Source organism: Coregonus lavaretus (genome assembly GCF_964263955.1).
Source record: "Coregonus lavaretus genome assembly, chromosome: 2".
Lineage (NCBI taxonomy): Eukaryota > Metazoa > Chordata > Actinopteri > Salmoniformes > Salmonidae > Coregonus > Coregonus lavaretus.
In genome coordinates this window covers 46,372,844-46,393,950 of record NC_139989.1, presented here as the reverse complement: position 1 = coordinate 46,393,950, position 21,107 = coordinate 46,372,844, and the positions used below count along the sequence as shown (strand labels likewise).

At 42.8% G+C, this 21,107-nt stretch overlaps 1 protein-coding gene across 1 annotated transcript; it reads right to left on the bottom strand.

Moving 5' to 3' along the window:
• Positions 1-20,608, bottom strand: LOC311100640 (mucolipin-1-like). The gene is made up of 14 exons (XM_084141569.1): positions 20,480-20,608; positions 13,206-13,441; positions 12,942-13,103; positions 12,618-12,774; positions 12,301-12,385; positions 11,942-12,038; positions 11,256-11,355; positions 10,984-11,090; positions 3,010-3,159; positions 2,773-2,874; positions 2,500-2,622; positions 2,173-2,379; positions 1,756-1,926; positions 1-1,667 (listed from the first exon to the last, which is right to left on the bottom strand). Exons 1-13 carry the CDS (start codon positions 20,517-20,519, stop codon positions 1,795-1,797), a joined length of 1,698 nt encoding a protein of 565 aa, XP_083997695.1. The 5' UTR covers positions 20,520-20,608; the 3' UTR covers positions 1-1,667; positions 1,756-1,794.
• Positions 20,609-21,107: the final 499 nt, after the last annotated feature.

The window sequence follows — 21,107 nt, the reverse complement described above, 5'->3', positions numbered from 1 at the left end:
AATCGTTTTAATTGGAGGAGGTTTACTGGTATTCGATAGAGAGGTGGCACAGAAATGCAATGTACTGAACAAAAAGTGCATGAGACGAGAACGGCTTTAAAAAAAGTAAAACAAATCTGTACAAGCGAGATGCTCATCCAAAATGTAGATGTCGAGCAATTTGGCCATACTAAAATTATTAGTATCAGTCTAACCAACCCACAACATTTTGAAAAAAAGAAGTAAACCAATTAAATACATCAGAAATTATCACATTAGCAGAGTATAAAACACATGTAGTTAAGAAATACAGTACTACTACACCCCTTACAAGTATTCTGCTGCTCCACTGTGCTGCATGCCATGAGACATTTAGCACCGCTTCAAGCTCTGTCATCACGACTCATCGTATATGGGTCCCTGATAACAATCTCAAGCAAGATAAATGTACTAAGTAAAAACATTCAAAGAATTGAAAAATGTACATATTTTCTGGTCGTCAACACATACAAAGATTATTTATTCAAGTAAACATGTCATGGAAAAACACACCTTCACCAGAAACAGTGCATTCTGGGTAGGCATCAATGATTTCTCTATTTGTCCTATCCTGACAACTCTTCCCTTCCTTTTGATCCCTTATGAATCTTGTACATTGAGAGTCCTTTTTTCTCCTAATGAACGTCACTATGAGCTTTCATACTATGAAATTACATTATCACAACAAAACAGATAAAATATGATAATTCAGTCCCTTTCCTTCAGTGAATCATGATTTGGACCACATACTGGTTTGCAGAATTAATTTGCCCAGACAGATATTCAATAAATTAGCACTGAATTCAATATCACAATGTCAGACATATCTCATAAAATAAAGACTGAACCTCCCTTACTGGCCTTGTATTTTGGTGCAACAGTCATCCAACAAAATAATTCATAAGGGTGGTTTTAAAACAACATTTAGCATTGTTAAAAAAATAAATAATATAAAACCCACTATGGCTCTGTCTCGCAGTGCATTGGTGTACAGGCCAGGGTCACCTGGCTCTTTACACCAAAGGCTTCATACGTATTGATGACTAACTATGGCTGCAGGTCCTGTCCTTGAACATGTAGTCATCCCATCCAGAGGAGGAGAAGGGAACAAAGGACCAAAGAGGAAAATAGGGAGTAGCCTTCAGTACATAATGGTGTGCATGTTTCAGCCTGTCTGTTAGTGTGTATCTGTCATAAACTTGATTCAGAGGACAATCATAACGTTCAGGGCCCCCAGGCACAGTAAATAACAATTAAACCATTGCCGTCCCTCAGTCATAGGGTCATGCAGACCCAATTCAACAAAGGCTTATCAACAATTTAAATCAAAACAATTGCACCATAAATAAACAAAAAAAAACTCATATTTAGTAAGACATATTCAGATATACGTTGTGCAAAATCAGTTTCCTCTCTGAAAGGACAGCTGTATTACAGTCATGAATTAGCTAGCAGAATGTAACTTGTTAACTATAAAAACCCAATGAACTGGCATTTTAAATATTCATGTGCGATCTACAGCAGTTAGTAACATGTAGGTTGTACTGTACCAGTCTATGTGAATTTAAATGCACTGGCGCGCCACATCCTACAGAGGACAGTGTAGTCCAAGGTCAGATCACCCGGAAGACATCCTCCCACTGGTGGATCTGAAATATAGAGACAAATTACCAATCTATATCAATGGAATGGAGATTACTTCAAAGACAAAAACATCAAACCCTGAATGACACACACATGAACATAGTCCATCTCTCCTCTTTTCTCTCCTCCTCATCAGTCACAGTAGCAGAAGAATGAACAAGAGGATGCCTCTGGGCCACGGAACTTTCCAGAGCAAGGTGTATCAGTACACTCTGCTATGAATGCATGCAGGTCTGTGATGTGCATCGGCTCCTGGGTTTGGGCCTGTAGAGAGACAAACAGAGTGCTTCGATGAAACTACTGTAAAGAATCTTCTTCCATCCTACTTTCTGTACATTGCACCATTTTCTCCATATGGCACTTATCAACACTCCATCTTTTATTTCAATGTCCCTAAAATCATGTCTCCTGCATTTCTCCATTCACTCATTCCACCCACCATCACACATCCTCCCCTTCTATCACCCCCCTCATCCTTTATCCCTCCCGCTCCCCTCCCTTCCACAGTACCATGATGGCATCGTAGGCTCCGGTGATGAGGGCGATGAAGAGGGAGAGCACCATGTAGATGAAGAGGGAGATGAAGGTGTAGAGGTAGACCTGGCTGAACACCCACACCAGCGTGCTGCTCTTCTGCATTTCAGCAAACGTCACAAACATATCGTCCCCGTTGATCAGAGAAAACAGGCACTCTGACACCATGGACAGAGAGCGGAACTGCGGGGACAGAGAGGAGGATGAGTTGGTATATTAGAACAAGTTTATTTGTGATATATTTGTATTATTCATTAACAATACACAAATATATATGTGAATGTCCTGTCCATGACCAAATACCTTGGTATGGTAGGGCCCCAGCACGATCCAGCCACAGAAGCAGTAACCCAGGTATATGGCAGCTACACAGAGGCAGAAGCGGATTACATTAGGGAAGGCAGCCCGCAGCGTCACAATCAGGATCTGAGAGTGAGGGAAAGAGAAAACGTAAGACTAAATTACACATGGAAAAAGAAAAAGAGGTGGGAAGTGATGCAAAACCTCCTCAGAAAGCCATTCAACTTAAATGTCAATGTGTGCATTTTTGTGTGACAGATTATGTGCGTCACTCACGTTGTACTTCTGGAAGAAACTGAGGTAGCGGAGGACTCCCACCCACACCAGCAGAGTGGAGGTACCAAGCAGAATCCCACACACATCATACAACGACATGTTCTGAAGGACAGAGTCAAAGTAATTATTTGTATTAATAATTACATTATTTGCTCTCTGTCTAATTCTAAGGGTGGGGGGGACTGGCGCAGGCCTGGAAAGATATAAAACTAAAAGCACTGCATTGTTCTGTATTACCTTGGACTCTATGCCAATCTTGATGAAGCTGCCGGTGATGGTGAGCAGGTCACTGATGATGAGCAGGATGAACCAGCCATTAATGAACTCCATCCTGTCTGCCCAGCACACACTGTGATTCAGCCTGTGTCTGAAAAACTGGACATACTCCTGTCAGACAAACACAAAGAGACAGATCAGACAAATGAACAGAATAAACCAGCGGTTCCCAAACTAGGGGTCGCAACCCTATGTGGGGTTGCCTGATATGAAAATGGGGTCTCGGGAGAATTTCCAAAATCCTGGTAAATTTTTTTTCTTTATTTTTACTATTTTATACATTGTAGAATAATAGTGAAGACATCAAAACTATGAAATAACACATATGGAATCATGTAGTAACCAAATAAGTGTTAACCAAATCAAAATATATTTTAGATTTGGCATTCTCAACCGGCTTCATGAGGTAGTCACCTAGAATGCATTTCAATTAACCGGTGTACCTTGTTAAAAGTTCACATGCGGAATTTATTTCCTTCTTAATGCGTTTGAGCCAATCAGTTGTGTTGTGACAAGGTGGTGGGGGGGGGGGGGGGGTATACAGAAGATAGCCCTATTTGGTAAAAGACCAAGTCCATATTATGGCAAGAACAGCAAAGAGAAACGACAGTCCATCATTACTTTAAGACATCAAGCGCAATGATGAAACTAGCTCTCATGAGGACCGACACAGGAAAGGAAGACCCAGAGTTACTTCTGCTGCAGAGGATAAGTTCATTAGAGTTAACTGCACCTCAGACACATCTCAACATCAACTGTTCACAGGAGACTGCATGAATCAGGCCTTCATGGTCGAATTGCTGCAAAGAAACCACTACTAAAAGGACACCAATAAGAAGAAGAGACCTGCTTGGGCCAAGAAACACAAGCAATGGACATTAGACCGGTGGAAATCTGTCCTTTGGTCTGATGAGTCCAAATTTGAGGTTTTGGTTCCAACCGCTGTGTCTTTGTGAGACGCAGAGTAGGTGAACGTATGATTTCCGCATGTGTAGTTCCAACCGTGAAGCATGGAGGAGGTGTGATGGTGCTTCGCTGGTGACACTGTCTGTGATTCATTTAGAATTCAAGGCACACTTAACCAGCATGGCTACCACAGCATTCTGCAGCGATACGCCATCCCATCTGGTTTGCGCTTAGTGGGACTATCATTTGTTTTTCAACAGGACAATGACCCAAAACACACCACCAGGCTGTGTAAGGGCTATTTTACCAAGAAGGAGTGATGGAGTGCTGCATCAGATGACCTGGCCTCCACAATCACCCGACCTCAACCCAATTGAGATGGTTTGGGATGAGTTGTACTGCAGAGTGAAGGAAAAGCAGCCAACAAGTGCTCAGCATATGTGGGAACTCCTTCAAGACTGCTGGAAAAGCATTCCAGGTGATGCTGGTTGAGAGAATGCCAAGAGTGTGCAAAGCTGTCATCAAGGCAAAGGGTGGCTACTTTGTTTAACACTTTTTGGATTACTACATGATTTCATATGTGTTATTTCATAGTTTTGATGTCTTCACTATTATTCTACAATGTAGAAAATAGTAAAAATAAAGAAAAACCCTTGAATGAGTAGGTATACAGTGCTATGAAAAAGTATTTGCCCCCTTTCTAATTTTCTCTACTTTTGCATATTTGTGATACTGAATGTTATCAGATCTTCAACCAAAACCTAATATTAGATAAAGGGAACATAAGTGAACAAATAACACAACAATTACATATTTATTTCATAAACAAAGTTATGCAACACCCAATTCCCCTGTGTGAAAAAGTAATTGCCCCCTTACACTCAATAGCTGGTTGTGTCACCTTTAGCTGCAATGACTCCAACCAAATGCTTCCTGTAGTTGTTGATCAGTCTCTCATGTCGCTGTGGAGGAATTTTGGCCCACTCTTCCACGCAGAACTGCTCGTTTCAAGTCCTGCCACAACATCTCAATTGGGATTAGGTGCGGACTTTTACTAGGCTATTCCAAAACTTCCAATTTGTTGCTTTTTAGCAATTTTCATGTAGACTTGATTGTGTGTTTTGGATCATTGTCTTGCTGCATGACCCAGCTGCGCTTCAGCTTCACAGACGGATGGTCTGACATTCTCCATTAGAATTCTCTGATACAGAGCAGAATTCATGGTTCCTTCTATTAAGGCAAGTCGTCCAGGTCCTGAGGCAGTAAAGCATCCCCAAACCATTACACCACCACCACCATGCTTGACCTTTGGTATGATGTTCTTACTGTGGAATGCAGAGTTTGGTTTTCGCCAGGCATTACTGGAACCATGTCGTCCAAAAGGTTCTGTCCATAGAACGTTCTTCCAAGAGTCTTGATGATCATCCAGGTGCTTTTTGGCAAACTTGAGTCAACTTTCTGGACGAGATGGGTCCAATTATGCCTGGCGAAAACCAAACACTGCATTCCACAGTAAGAACATCATATCAAAGGTCAAGCATTTTTTATTTTTTTTATTTCACCTTTATTTAACCAGGTAAACCAGTTGAGAACAAGTTCTCATTTACAACTGCGACCTGGCCAAGATAAAGCAAAGCAGTGCGATAAAAAACAACAACACAGAGTTACATATGGGGTAAAACAAAACAAAGTCAAAAATACAACAGAAATACATATAATATACAGTGTGCAAATTTAGCAAGTTATGGAGGTAAGGCAATAAAATAGGCTATAGTGCAAAATAATTACAATTTAGTATTAACACTGGAATGATGTGCAAGAGATGATGTGCAAATAGAGATACTGGGGTACAAATGAGCAAAATAAATAACAATATAGGGATGAGGTAGTTGGGCGGGCTAATTTCAGATGGGCTGTGTACAGGTGCAGTGATCGGTAAGGTGCTCTGACAAGCATGGTGGTGGTGGTGTGATGGTTTGGGGATGCTTTTTCACACAGGGGAATTGGGTGTTGCATAACTTTGTTTATGAAATAAATGAAATAAATATGTAATTGTTGTGTTATTTGTTCACTTATGTTCCCTTTATCTAATATTAGGTTTTGGTTGAAGATCTGATAACATTCAGTATCACAAATATGCAAAAGTAGAGAAAATTAGAAAGGGGGTAAATACATTTTTTCATAGCACTGTATATTACCATCTTTGTCTCTCAAAATCATTATAAGGTGGTTAACATAAAAAATCTAAATGAAAATTATTCAAATCTAAAAGTTAAAATTTGACCAGAGAGCGACCTTAGGTTGTGGGAAAAGGCTGCACTTGACCGTTGCACTTGAATCATTCCCACGGTGAACGGCTAAGCCCGCTACGCTATGAAACAACACACTATTGCAGAGACTGATATTACCAGCCGCAATTGATGAGGTGAAAACAAAATGTGGGGCGACAGAGGCACAGAAACACACATCAATACCTTTGTCTGATAACACTGAAATTAAGACTTGATGTTATAGCTAGCAGTCAAGAGTAAACTGACAATGACTAAAAAACTCCACCTTATGTGTGCTGGCTATACTGACGAAAAAGAGATCCCATGGGATCGAATGGTGGGCTTTTGCCACAGATGAGGCTCCATCTATGGCAGGATGGCGGGCAGGCCTCTGCACTTTAGTTATGAATGTGTCTCCCTCTGCCATATGGCTGCATTGTATGATACACCCACTGAGCTATAATGGATACACCAAGAGCAACTGGCGGCAAAAGAGCTGAGCGCAGAACTCGGATATATGCAGCAGGTAACTTCGATTGTAAACTATATCGCGCACGCCCGTTCGCAAAACTATGTGGAGATATGGGATCAGAGCAATGTTCTATTTCACACCAAGGCTTGGTGGTTATCGAGGGGGAGTGTTGTAAATATTTTTTTAATTGAGAAAGGAACTGTTGTCATTCGTAATGGATGTAAAAAACAGACTTTGTTGAATTTGTGTAATGAAAAGAAAATGTGTCTCCTTGCCTATGTAACATACATATTTGGGAAACTGAACAATCTGGACGCAAGCATGCAGGGGAAATACCCCCCCAAAAATCTACAGATGAGTGACCGAATCAGCGAAATCCGTTTGACTGTGATCCTGGCTCAGTTGACATGCCGGTAAGTGAAATCGAACAGCTGATCGAGCGGTCATGTGATCGAATGCTGCAGACAACTAATTCATGGGTCACTATGGAGGAGTTTTGGGTACTAACTCAAAGGGACTCATGGTACGCTGATTCAGTGCTCTCGTCTGCATTAAAAATAAATATCGATCCAGGTTGGATGTAACAGGAGAGATGAGGTGTGCACTGTCGACCACGCCCCCTGACTTTGAGAAGGTCCGACTCAACATGCATCAAGCACACCCATCTCATTAGCGGTGGTGAGATAAGAGAAAATATGTCAGACTAATTTGCAATTGACTCTCATAGCCCCACCTTAAAAGTATAAGATGGTGAGTTGAGAATACAATCAGAAATACTGTTAGAATTTTTTGCAATTGACTGCCATAGCCCCAATTAAAAAACTAAAGGTTGGCTGTTAATTACATACTTTATTTCCCACATACAGTGAGGGAAAAAAGTATTTGATCCCCTGCTGATTTTGTACGTTTGCCCACTGACAAATAAATGATCAGTCTATAATTTTAATGGTAGGTTTATTTGAACAGTGAGAGACAGAATAACAACAAAAAAATCCAGAAAAACGCATGTCAAAAACGTTATAAATTGATTTGCATTTTAATGAGGGAAATAAGTATTTGACCCCCTCTCAATCAGAATGATTTCTGGCTCCCAGGTGTCTTTTATACAGGTAATGAGCTGAGATTAGGAGCACACTCTTAAAGGGAGTGCTTCTAATCTCAGTTTGTTACCTGTATAAAATGCCATACAACACTCCTTCAGTAGCCTCCAACTGCTCTTAAACACTAGTAAAACTAAATGCATGCTTTTCAATCGAACGCTGCTGGCACCCGCCCACCCGACTAGAATCACCACTCTTGACGGGTCTGACCTAGAGTATGTGGACAACTACAAATACCTAGGTGTCTGGTTAGACTGTAAACTCTCCTTCCAGACTCACATAAAGAATCTCCAATCCAAAGTTAAATCTAGAATCGGCTTCCTATTTCACAACAAAGCCTCCTTCACTCATGCTGCCAAACATGCCCTCGTAAAACTGACTATCCTACCGATCCTTGACTTCGGCGATGTCATTTACAAAATAGCCTCCAACACTCTACTCAGCAAATTGGATGTAGTCTATCACAGTGCCATCCGTTTTGTCTCCAAAGCCCCATACGCTACCCACCACTGTGACCTGTACGCTCTTGTTGGCTGGTCCTCACTACATGTTCGTCGTCAAACCCACTGGCTCCAGGCCATCTATAAATCACTGCTAGGCAAATCCCCGCCTTATCTTAGCTCATTGGTCACCATAGCAGCACCCACCCGTAGTCTGCGCTCCAGCAGGTATATCTCACTGGTCATTCCCAAAGCCAACACCTCCTTTGGCCGCCATTCCTTCCAGTTCTCTGCTGCCAATGACTGGAACGAATTGCAAAAATCTCTGAAGCTGGAGACTCTTATCTCCCTCACTAACTTTAAGCATCAGTTGTCAGAGCACCTTACCGATCACTGCACCTGTACACAGCCCATCTGAAATTAGCCCACCCAACTACCTCATCCCTATATTGTTATTTATTTTGCTCTTTTGCACCCCAGTATCTCTATTTGCACATAATCTCTTGCACATCTAGCATTCCAGTGTTAATACTATTGTAATTATTTTGCACTATAGCCTATTTATTGCCTTACCTCCATAACTTGCTACATTTGCACACACTGTATATATATTTTCTGTTGTATTCTTGACTTTATGTTTTTTACCCCATATGTAACTCTGTGTTGTTTTTATCGCACTGCTTTGCTTTATCTTTGTCACGGTTTCGGCCGAGGCTGCTCCTCCTCCTGGTTCGGGCAGGCTTCGGCGGTCGTCGTCCCCGGAGTACTAGCTGCCACCGATCTATGTTTCATGTTCGTTTGGTTTTGTCTTGATGTTGTACACCTGTGTCTTGTTAGTCCTCGTTAGTGTCCTATTTAGTTCTCGTTGTGTGTGTTTGTCTTTGTGTGTGATTGCTCTTCTGTTTTGTGTTGGAGCTACGTACTTCCCTCCAGTGTTTTGGAGAGGTTTTTCGCACATGTTAGTGCGCCATTTGTTTGACGCCTGTGTGCACCGTTATTTCGCCTTCGGGCTTATTGTGCTTATTTTCTACGTGAATATTGCACTAAAGTCTTTTGGACTGAGCTTCTGCGTCCTGCGCTTGATTCATGCACCACACCCACCTTCAGCACCCCTTGACAATCTTGGCCAGGTCGCAGTTGTAAATGAGAACTTGTTCTCAACTGGCTTACCTGGTTAAATAAAGGTGAAATAAAAAAAATAATTAAAAAAAACACCTGTCCACAGAAGCAATCAATCAATCAGATTCCAAACTCTCCACCATGGCCAAGACCAAAGAGCTCTCCAAGGATGTCAGGGACAAGATTGTAGACCTACACAAGGCTGGAATGGGCTACAAGACCATCGCCAAGCAGTTTGGTGAGAAGGTGACAACAGTTGGTGCGATTATTCGCAAATGGAAGAAACACAAAATAACTGTCAATCTCCCTCGGCCAGAGCTCCATGCAAGATCTCACCTCGTGGAGTTGCAATGATCATGAGAATGGTGAGGAATCAACCCAGAACTACACGGGAGGATCTTGTCAATGATCTCAAGGCAGCTGGGACCATAGTCACCAAGAAAACAATTGGTAACACACTACGCCGTGAAGGACTGAAATCCTGCAGCGCCCGCAAGGTCCCCCTGCTCAAGAAAGCACATATACATGCCCGTCTGAAGTTTGCCAATGAACATCTGAATGATTCAGAGGAGAACTGGGTGAAAGTGTTGTGGTCAGATGAGACCAAAATCGAGCTCTTTGGCATCAACTCAACTCGCCGTGTTTGGAGGAGGAGGAATGCTGCCTATGACCCTAAGAACACCATCCCCACCATCAAACATGGAGGTGGAAACATTATGCTTTGGGGGTGTTTTTCTGCTAAGGGGACAGGACAACTTCACCGCATCAAAGGGACGATGGACGGGGCCATGTACCGTCAAATCTTGGGTGAGAACCTCCTTCCCTCAGCCAGGGCATTGAAAATGGGTCGTGCATGGGTATTCCAGCATGACAATGACCCAAAACACACGGCCAAGGCAACAAAGGAGTGGCTCAAGAAAATCTGTGGAGGAAGCTGAAGGTTTGAGTTGCCAAACGTCAGCCTTGAAACCTTAATGACTTGGAGAAGATCTGCAAAGAGGAGTGGGACACAATCCCTCCTGAGATGTGTGCAAACCTGGTGGCCAACTACAAGAAACGTCTGACCAAGTACTAAGTCATGTTTTGCAGAGGGGTGAAATACTTATTTCCCTCATTAAAATGCAAATCAATTTATAACATTTTTTCTGGATTTTTTTGTTGTTATGCTGTCTCTCACTGTTCAAATAAACCAACCATTAAAATTATAGACTGATCATTTCTTTGTCAGTGGGCAAACGTACAAAATCAGCAGGGGATCAAATACTTTTTTCCCTCACTGTAGTTGGGGTCGCGAGAATTTTCAGATGTCAAAATGGGTTCGTGGGCCAAAAATGTTTGGGAACCCGTGGAATAAACAGAGAGGAAGTGCTGAGAAGTATTTCTGTCTGTAATAAAGCCCTTTTGTGGGGGAAATACTCATTCCGATTGGCTGGGCCTGGCTCCCCAGAGGGTGTGCCTGGCTCCCAAGTGGGTGGGCCTATGAATGAATGAATTTATTTCAATTGACTGATTTACTTCTATGAACTATAACTCACTAAAATCTTTGAAATTGTTGCATTTATATTTTTGTTCAGTATAATTACAATGTAACAACATTTTTGACTTTTGGGGCTCAGCCTTGGTCTTACATGTTGTAGGATGACGCCTCTGAGGATGGAGCGACCACACAGCAGCAGGGACAGCAGACACACTATGGCCACCAGCACGTCAAAAGCCTCCCGTGCATAGTTCTCTGCTATGGGAGGAAGAAGAGAGGAGGGGTGTTTGAATGAATTAAGTCAGGGAGTGAAAGGAAGGAAGAGGCAAACGGCTAGTAAGGAACAGCAGGAAAGAAGTGAATCAATCTCAAGCTTTACCTCCCAATCAAAACGTCAGTACCCCCCATCCCTCCCTCTCTCACCATGTCCCCACACGTTGGGGTCTTTGCACTTCTTGATGGAAGCATGGTTGAGCAGACTGATCTTCACTCTGCCGCTGTGAGCCTTGTTATCCAGGACAACCTGACAGCAGCCACAATACACACTGTAAACGTAGCTACACAAATCCTGGCTTTATAACAGCTGTCTAAGATACAGTGGACTGTATGGGGCTGCAGTGATCCCCTAGGATTTTTTCAGCAGCGGTGGCAAAGTTGGGCGAGGGGTTGTGGCGTGCTAGTGGGCATAGCCAATGGCACGGTTTTATTGGCCCTGCTCTTGGCCGCTGAGACAATGTTGCTGTTTTAAAGCTAATTTCCTGCAATTCTACACATTATGTCATGGCTTATGCCGTGTTCTTATGCTATCTGAATGACTCAAAAATTATAACAAAATCAATGGGGGCCCCATGCCATGACTTTTATTTTGGTGTTTGTTAGTTCTCAAAGATGATCTTATTTTAAAATATATTGTGCCAATATATATTTTTTACATACGTTATATCTGTATTTAGTCGCTTAAGTTTACACTGAAAACGCTTTACTATCCCACATTTTTGTATTTAATTTGTTGTTTTTATCATTTAATCTTTTTTGCAGTGGCAACCACAATTTAAATGCATATAGGGGAAAGACTGGACTGTTCAGGGGAAATTGGTAGGTCATCTCACCATGATAGCAAAGGTGTAGCAGTCTGGGATTTCATTGTTGATGATGGTCTGGATGTTTATGGCCTTCAGCTGGAACTGAATGGTCACATTGATTAGCCTGGAGACCAAGAAGAAGAAGAAGAAGAAGAGAGACAAGATCCAGTAAGAGGAATGTATGCATGTAATCTCAATAGAGAAGTGATGTTACCTAGTAATGTTCTATCTATGTTTGATATGCAATGCTGAAATGACTCGAGTGACATTAGCATAAGAAAGGACTGACAAAATTACAAAAATGGGATTCAAAACCCCATGAGGAATTGCATGCAAGAATAAAAGGGGGAGAGGGAGCGAGGGAGACCATTGTGTGGGTGTCTCACTTGTGAAACTGGAGAGTGAAGTTCTTGTAGTCACTGTAATCAGGAGGAGAAGGAGGGTTTGGTAGTGGGTCAACACCAACGCAATCTGAAAAGGACAGAAGGATGGAGTAAGAGGAAGTTGCGAGAGAGGAACAAAAACCCAGAAGATTTTCATTTCCAGAACCATATACACTGAGTACACCAAACATTAGGAAGACCTTTCTAATATTGAGTTGCACCAAGACTGACAGATTTTGATGTGAAATATATGGAGGGGGAATTTGATAGACAACTTAATAAACAGAAGGGGGAAAAAAAGGAGAATGCGGCCAGGGTACCGGTGATAACTTGGGGGTCGATGTCAAAGGTGTCTTTGATGGGGTCGATGATGCCCCTCTTGTAGTACCGCTGGCATAGAGAGAGGGCGCTCCCATTCACACCCTCACCCCACACATATGCATACCGCCCCACTGATGTCTGTGGTAGAGCCAGGTACTGAGGAAAATAAAATATGAATGGAATAGGTAACATACAGTTATACTAATAGCAAAACATAATATAGACAGACAATGAAGACAAAAAACAATGTAAAAACACAACAATAACATAAGGCATTACAGAGAGCAAAATGAGAGGGTTGAGAAGTACTGAGATACTAGTACCTGATCTATAGCATAATAAATATGGCTATAGAGTTCACTCTGTGTGTGGATTGCCATTGAAGAGCCATCCCGGTAGTCTTTAAGGAAAAGGTGTTTGAAGGATGCTGTGTTCTCTTCCTTGAATGTCACCACCATCTGGTTACTCAAGCCAAACAGGACTAACTAGAGAAGGGAGTGACAGGGGATTAAAGGTTAAAACAATCATCAAAATCAACTGAGAAGCCCCATCATGAATACCAACTCTTCAGTTCAGTAAAGACCCACCTGTACAGTGACGATGAGGATCTTGAGCAGCTGCAGGACCAGTTTAAAGGGCTTGCGGCCCTTGGCGTGGTACTTGTCACAGGGGCTCATGAAGAAGTACTTGAGCTTCCTCCGCAGTGCCTCCTCCTCCTGCTGTTGCCGGAGCTCTGAGCCTACCAGACTGGTGAGCCGGGGGTTCCCGCCACTGAGGTCATGGGAGCTGTAGCTGCTCACAGGTGAGAACAGCTCATCCTTCTCTGAGAGAGAATTAATGACAGACATGGGTTCCTACATACAACATAGGGAAGGTATATCTGAAAAGGGCATTCATCAGCTTGATATTGCTGCTGAAAAATAGTAAGTGGGAAAGTGATGTGGTATTATAATTTTACTATAAACGACATAATTCAAGCATGCATTGGATCAGTAGGTATGATATAGCCCATTCAATAGAAAAGTATTTAGACCCCTTGACTATTTCCACATTGTTACGTTACAGTCTTATTCTAAAATTGATTAAATTGTTTTTTCCCCCTCAATCTACATACAATAACCCACTATGACAAAGCAAAATCAGGTTTTTAGACATTTTTGCAAATGTATTAAAAATAAACAACTGAAATATCACATTTACATAAGTATTCAGACCCTTTACTCAGTACTTTGTTGAAGCACCTTTGGCAGCGATTACAGCCTCGAGTCTTCTTTGGTACGACGCTACAAGCGTGGCACACCTGTATTTGGGGAGTTTCTCCCATTCTTCTCTGCAGATCCTCTCAAGCGCTGTCAGGTTGGATGGGGAGCGTCGCTGCAAATCTATTTTCAGGTCTCTCCAGAGACGTTCGATCGGGTTCAAGTCCGGGCTCTGGCTGGGCCACTCAAGGACATTCAGAGACTTGTTCCGAAGCCACTCCTGCAATGTCTTGGCTGTGTGCTTAGGGTTGTTGTCCAGTTGGAAGGTGAACCTTGGCCCCAGTCTGAGGTCCAGAGCGCTCTGGAGCAGGTTTTCATCAAGGATCTCTCTGTACTTTGCTCCGTTCATCTTTCCCTCGATTATGACTAGTCTCCCAGTCCCTGCCACTAAACAACTTCCCCACAGCATGATGCTGCCACCACCATGCTTCACGGTAGGGATGGTGCCAGGTTTCCTCCAGACGTGACGCTTGGCATTCAGGCCGAAGAGTTTAATCTTGGTTTCATCAGATCAGAGAATCTTGTTTCTCATGGTCTGAGAGTCCTTTAGGTGCCTTTTGGAAAACTCCAAGCGGACTGTCATGTGCCTTTTACTGAGGAGTGGCTTCCGTCTGGCCACTCTACCATAAAGGCCTAATTGGTGGAGTGCTGCAGAGATGGTTGTCCTTCTGGAAGGTTCTCCCATCTCCACACAGTAACTCTGGAGCTCTGTCAGAGTGACCATCAAGTTCTTGGTCACCTCCCTGACCAAGGCCCTTCTACCCCAATTGCTCAGTTTGGCCGGGACGGCCAGCTCTAGGAAGAATCTTGGTGGTTCCAAACTTCTTCGATTTAAGAATGATGGAGGCCACTGTGTTTATGGGGACCTTCAATGCTGCAGAACTGTTTTGGTACCCTTCCCCAGATCTGTGCCTAGACACAATCCTGTCTCGGAGCTCTACAGAGGATTCCTTCGACCTCATGGCTTGGTTTTTGCTCTGACATGCACTGTCAACTGTGGGACCTTAGATAGACATGTCTGTGCCTTAAATCAATTTTAGAGTAAGGCTGTAACGTAACAAAATGTAGAAAAAGTCAAGGGGTCTGAATACTTTCCGAATGCACTGTACACACACACACGTCTATTCATGAAGATGTTTGCCTGCTGAGGACGGCCCCAGCTAACAATTCTAGGGAGAGAACGTTTTTGTAATGTTATCCGTAATGTTCCCCTAATGTTTGAGTGTCCAGTTTTCCATTAGTTAGGGGAACATTCTATGTTAGCAAAAACCTTCTGAGAACATTTTTAGCATGTTTTGGTGGGAGAATAGTCTATCAACGTCCCACCAAACATACACAGAACATGGTTGCCATGTTCTCAGAAAATAAGATCTTAATGTTCTAGACACATTTCATGAGAACATTGCAGGAACCTTCATGTGTCCAGTTTGAGGGGTTAGGAGGATATTCCATTAACGTCCCACCAAACATACACAGAACATGTTTGCAATGTTCTCAGAATATAAATTAATGTTCTATACACATTTCATGAGAATGTTGAAAGAACATCTCTGTGTATCAGTTGGCAAGACGTCGCCTAATGGTCCCCAGAAAAAAAAGCTTCATTACATATCACGCCTTGTTACTGTTGCCTAGTCAATCAAGGCCCTGATTGGTGAACCACTGATCAATTCATAGCTCTTTGTCTGTTGGCAAGGTTAGGGATACTCACACAGTGCTTTTAACATAGTGTTTTCAACTTACATATTTTACACACTTTGACATACATGATTACATTGTGCATGTTCATTTATACAGTCATTATTATTCAACATCTCCTCACCTGGGATTTGAACTCACAACCTCTTGGTTCACAGTACTCACCATGTCTGTGTCATGTATCGGTTAAATCTGACTATTCTCATCATTGATTTGATTTAGGCTTACTTATTTTGCCATTTTAAGGGCTTTCAGTATAGTTGTCTAATATTGGTGAGGCGTGTTAACCTGTTTCAATGATACTCCTGACTCTCTATGATCAATCAATGTTTTTCCTGAGTGTACTTTTAAACAGAGCTGAGATTGACCTCAAAGTGCATTCACCCAATTGCTTACAGCCTTACACCTATCAAGTTGTTTCAGATCTACACAAGTGCCTGGGGAGGAGGGGTTTCTTCTGGACAGAACAGGGCCCAACTATACTGTAGGTGTGTTGTAACTGTTGCCAAATAATGACATTAACATACACTGAGCATGAAAAACATTAGGAACACCTGCTCTTTCCATGACAGACTGACCAGGTGAAAGTTAGGATCCCTTGTTGATGTCACCTGTTAAATCCACTTCAAATTACTGTAGATGTAGGGGAGGAGACTGGATAAAGAAGGATCTTTAAGCCTTGAGATAATTGAGACATGGATTGTATATGTGTGCCATTCAGAGGGTGCCTTTGAATGGGGTATGGTAGTAGGTGCCAGGTGCACCGGTTTGAGTGTGTCAAGAACTGCAACACTGCTGGGTTTTTCCACGCTCAACAGTTTCCCGTGTGTATCAAGAATGGTCCACCACCCAAAGGACATCCAGTCAACTTGACACAACTGTGGTAAGCATTGGAGTCAACATGTGCCAGCATCCCTGTGGAACAATTGACACCTTGTAGAGTCCATGTCCCAACGAATTGAGGCTGCTCTGAGGGCAAAAGGGGGTGCAACTGAATATTAGGAAGGTGTTCCTAATGTTTTGTACACTCAGTGTATATTGCTAAGAATGAGAGAGTAGGGTGACTCTCCTAGCAGTTCTTGAACCCAGGCCTCCATTACCAATGACAAATGCCCCAACCACTGTCCCAATAATAATATCACTGCAACTCCCCTCCAAGTCTCCGACCACTACTTTGTATCCTTTTCTCTCTCCTCCAACACTACTCACTCTGCCCCTACTCCGATGGTAATGTGCCGTCGCAACCGTCGCTCTCTCTCTCCCGCTACTCTCTTCTCTTCCATCCTATCATCTCTTCCCTCTGCTAAATCCTTCTCCCTCCGATCTCCTGATTCTTCCTCCTCAACCCTCCTCTCCTCCCTTTCTGCATCTTTTGACTCTCTATGTCCCCTATCCTCCCGGCCGGCTCGGTCCTCCCCTCCTGCTCCGTGGCTTGACGACTCATTGCGAGCTCACAGAAGAGGGCTCCGGGCAGCCGAGCGGAAATGGAGGAAAACTAGACTCCCTGCGATCCTGTCATCTTTTCACTCCCTCCTCTCTGGATTCTCTTCCTCTGTTTCCGCTGCTAAGTCCACTTTCTACCACTCTAAATTCCAAGCATCTGCCTCTAACCCTAGGAAGCTCTTTGCCACCTTCTCCTCCCTGCTGAATCCCCCTCCTCCTCCCCCTCCCTCATCCCTCTCTGTGGATGACTTCATCAACCATTTTCAACACACACACACACAAAAAATAAAATAAAACATTCAATAATAATAATATTTACAAAAAAACACAAAAATAAATAAACAAAAATAAAAATAAACTATATATATATATATATATATATATATATATATATATATATATATATATATATAAAAAAATAATAAAAAAAATATTTTAAAAAAAACAGATATACAAATTTGAAAGACATTTCTAAAATGAAAAAAAAATTATAGATATAAAAAAAATAAACAATAAATAATTATAATTATAATAGTAAAGTGGTTGTCCCACTGGCTATCATAAGGTGAATGCACCAATTTGTAAGTCGCTCTGGATAAGAGCGTCTGCTAAATGACGTAAATCTAAATGTTATTAAGTCAAATGACACCGCTGGTCCTGCTAACACTGCCCTACCCTATGCTTTGACTTCTTTCTCCCCTCTCTCTCCAGATGAAATCTTGTAACTTGTGACGGCTGGCCGCCCAACAACCTGCCCGCTTGACCCTATCCCCTCCTCTCTTCTCCAGACCATTTCCGGAGACCTTCTCCCTTACCTCACCTCACTCATCAACTCATCCTTGACCACTGGCCATGTCCCTACCGTCTTCAAGAGAGCGAGAGTTGCACCCCTCCTCAAAAAACCTACACTCGATCCCTCCGATGTCAACAACTACAGACCAGTATCCCTTCTTTCTTTTCTCTCCAAAACTCTTGAGCGTACCGTCTCTAGCCAACTCTCCTGCTATCTCTCTCAGAATGACCTTCTTGATCCAAACCAGTCAGGTTTCAAGACTGGTCATTCAACTGAGACTGCTCTTCTCTGTGTCACGGAGGCTCTCCGCACTGCTAAAGCTAACTCTCTCTCCTCTGCTCTTATCCTTCTAGACCTATCCGCTGCCTTTGATACTGTGAACCATCAGATCCTCCTCTCCGAGTTGGGCATCTCCGGCGCTGCTCACTCTTGGATTGCGTCCTACCTGACAGGTCGCTCCTACCAGGTGGCGTGGCGAGAATCTGTCTCCGCACCACGTGCTCTCACCACTGGTGTCCCCCAGGGCTCAGTTCTAGGCCCTCTCCTATTCTCTCTATACACCAAGTCACTTGGCTCTGTCATATCCTCACATGGTCTCTCCTATCATTGCTATGCAGACGACACACAATTAATTTTCTCCTTTCCCCCTTCTGATAACCAGGTGGTGAATCGCATCTCTGCATGTCTGGCAGACATATCAGTGTGGATATCGGATCACCACCTCAAGCTGAACCTCGGCAAGACGGAGCTGCTCTTCCTCCCGGGGAAGGACTGCCCGCTCCATGATCTCGCCATCACGGTTGACAACTCCATTGTGTCCTCCTCCCAGAGTGCAAAGAACATTGGCGTGACCCTGGACAATACCCTTTCGTTCTCCGCTAACATCAAAGCAGTGACCCGATCCTGCAGGTTCATGCTCTACAACATTCTCAGAGTACGACCCTACCTTACACAGAAAGCGGCACAGGTCCTAAACCAGGCACTTGTCATCTCCCGTCTGGATTACTGCAACTCGCTGTTGGCTGGGCTCTCTGCCTGTGCCATTAAACCCCTTCAACTTATCCAGAACGCTGCAGCCCGTCTGGTGTTCAACCTTCCCAAGTTCTCTCATGTCACCCCGCTCCTCCGCACACTCCACTGGCTTCCAGTTGAGGCTCGCATCTACTACAATACCATGGTGCTTGCCTATGGAGCTGTGAGGGGAACGGCACCTCCTTACCTTCAGGCTCTGATCAGACCCTACACCCAAACAAGGGCACTACGTTCATCCACCTCTGGCCTGCTAGCTACCCTACCTCTACGGAAGCACAGTTCCCGCTCAGCCCAGTCAAAGCTATTCGCTGCTCTGGCACCCCAATGGTGGAACAAGCTCCCCCACAACGCCAGGACAGCGGAGTCACTGACCACCTTCCAGAGACACTTGAAACCCTACCTCTTTAAGGAATACCTGGAATAGTATAAAGTAATCCTTCTTCCCCCACCCCCCCATAAAAACAAAAAATAAAGGTGGTTGTCCCACTGGCTATCATAAGTTGAATGCACCAATTTGTAAGTCGCTCTGGATAAGAGCATCTGCTAAATTATGTAAATGTAAATGTAATGTGCTTAATGGGCCAATATAGTTAGGCCCTTTCCAGAAAACTATTGGCCTATCAGTCGATGTCCTGACAACTGATACACAGAAATGTTGTTGCAACGTTCCCATGAAACGCATCTAGAACATTAACTTATGTTCTGAGAACCAGGTTCTGTGTATGTTTGGTGGGACATTGATGGAATATTCTCCTAACCCTCAGAAAACTGGACACATGAATGTTTATGAAACGTGTCTAGAACATTAATATCTTAAATTCTGGAGAACATGGCAACCAAGTTCTATTTGACATTAAGGGGATGGTCTCTTGGAAACATTCCTTGCACATCCCAATGAAAAAGTTAGTTAATGACCTAAAGAGACCATTAAGGGAACATTCTCTAAAGTTGTGGGAACGTCTGTTAGCTGGGGCGGTCCAAGGCTCTGACAGAGCCCTGAAGCTCTTTCTAAAAGCAAATAGGCCTTGCAAGGGATACAGTTTTGGAAACATATGGAACTTCACTTTCATATCAACAAATACTTTTCCATAAAAAAAAAAAATCAATTAATACACCTTTATAGGGTTAGGGTTCCCACACGGACATATTTCCAAGTTACAGCGCTTGTTTACGGAAAACAGAGGCGACTACCTGTGCTAATTATCTATCTGCGTCTCCCAACACCTGTGTGGGAACAAGGACGCCACAAACGTGTTGTAACTGAAAAATACTATCGGCTGTTAAGTGTATATTTTGCATTTTTGAAATTATTTTGATGTGATATTAAAGTAGAGGGCTTAATGTTTCTAGAACCGTACCGCAAGAATCGATTCACGTTTAGATGGATTACTTGGCTGTTTTGGCTGCCAGAGTCAATTCGCTTCTGAAAAGAACATTTAGTATATTCTTGGGCTAGGTATGATACAGCAATGGAGGCATTATTGCCATACAATTAGCCTATTATCATCCTATTGCAATGCTGAGCACTCACAGATGACATGCAGCCTTCTCTTTTAACACTATACAACAAATACATTATCCTTTTGAAAATAGTTATTTTATACACCTTTAGTTTAAATTGAAATACATTACCAACCTGTACCGTCTTGGATGCAGTTACAGTTCGATGATGCCATGGCGATGCTTTGCAGGACATTAATTCATAAGCATAAATACAATAATAAATTAATATAAATTATTGTTTAGGACTGTCCGAAAGCTAAACATTGAGGAAACAAATTACAAGAGAATATGGGCTCTGCCGACAATCATAAAGCCGCAGCGTCCAATGGTCACATGACAATCACCATGTGACATGTTGTCTGGAAAATTAATTGGTCTCAAAATATCTAATTCGTTATAGCGTTTGTAAGCCCCCATTAGCCCCACCCTTGCATTGATAGTAAAATGATCAAAGCTAGGCTGCGTTCAGGGCATAAAAACGTAATAGAACGTTCAATTGAACGGAAACGGTGCCATACTGAACGACCAGTTGAAAAAGAGGGAGGGGTTGTGGGTTCAAAATGCATCCGCTGCCCTTTAAATGTCACTTATTTCTTCAAGATACACTCCGGCACACCCACCGTACGGAGCAAATGTACGTCAAACTCTATTCAAGAACGTACAAGAAAGTTTAGGGAAAACGTGTAGATAATAGCGTCTGCAAAATGACTGAAATGTAAATGTTAAGTACAAATCGTTGATCGTAGCAAACGTTCAAACGA

Bases quoted from the DNA above. Each gene is read 5' to 3' on its own strand.
- LOC311100640 (XM_084141569.1), bottom strand. From the start codon at position 20,519: ATGGCATCATCGAACTGTAACTGCATCCAAGACGGTACAG. The intron at 11,091-11,255 runs GTGAGAGAGGGA...TTCCTCCCATAG, and splicing joins CCCCAACGTGTGGGGACATG to CAGAGAACTATGCACGGGAG. The intron at 2,623-2,772 runs GTGAGTGACGCA...CCTCACTCTCAG, and splicing joins GTTTCTTCCAGAAGTACAAC to ATCCTGATTGTGACGCTGCG.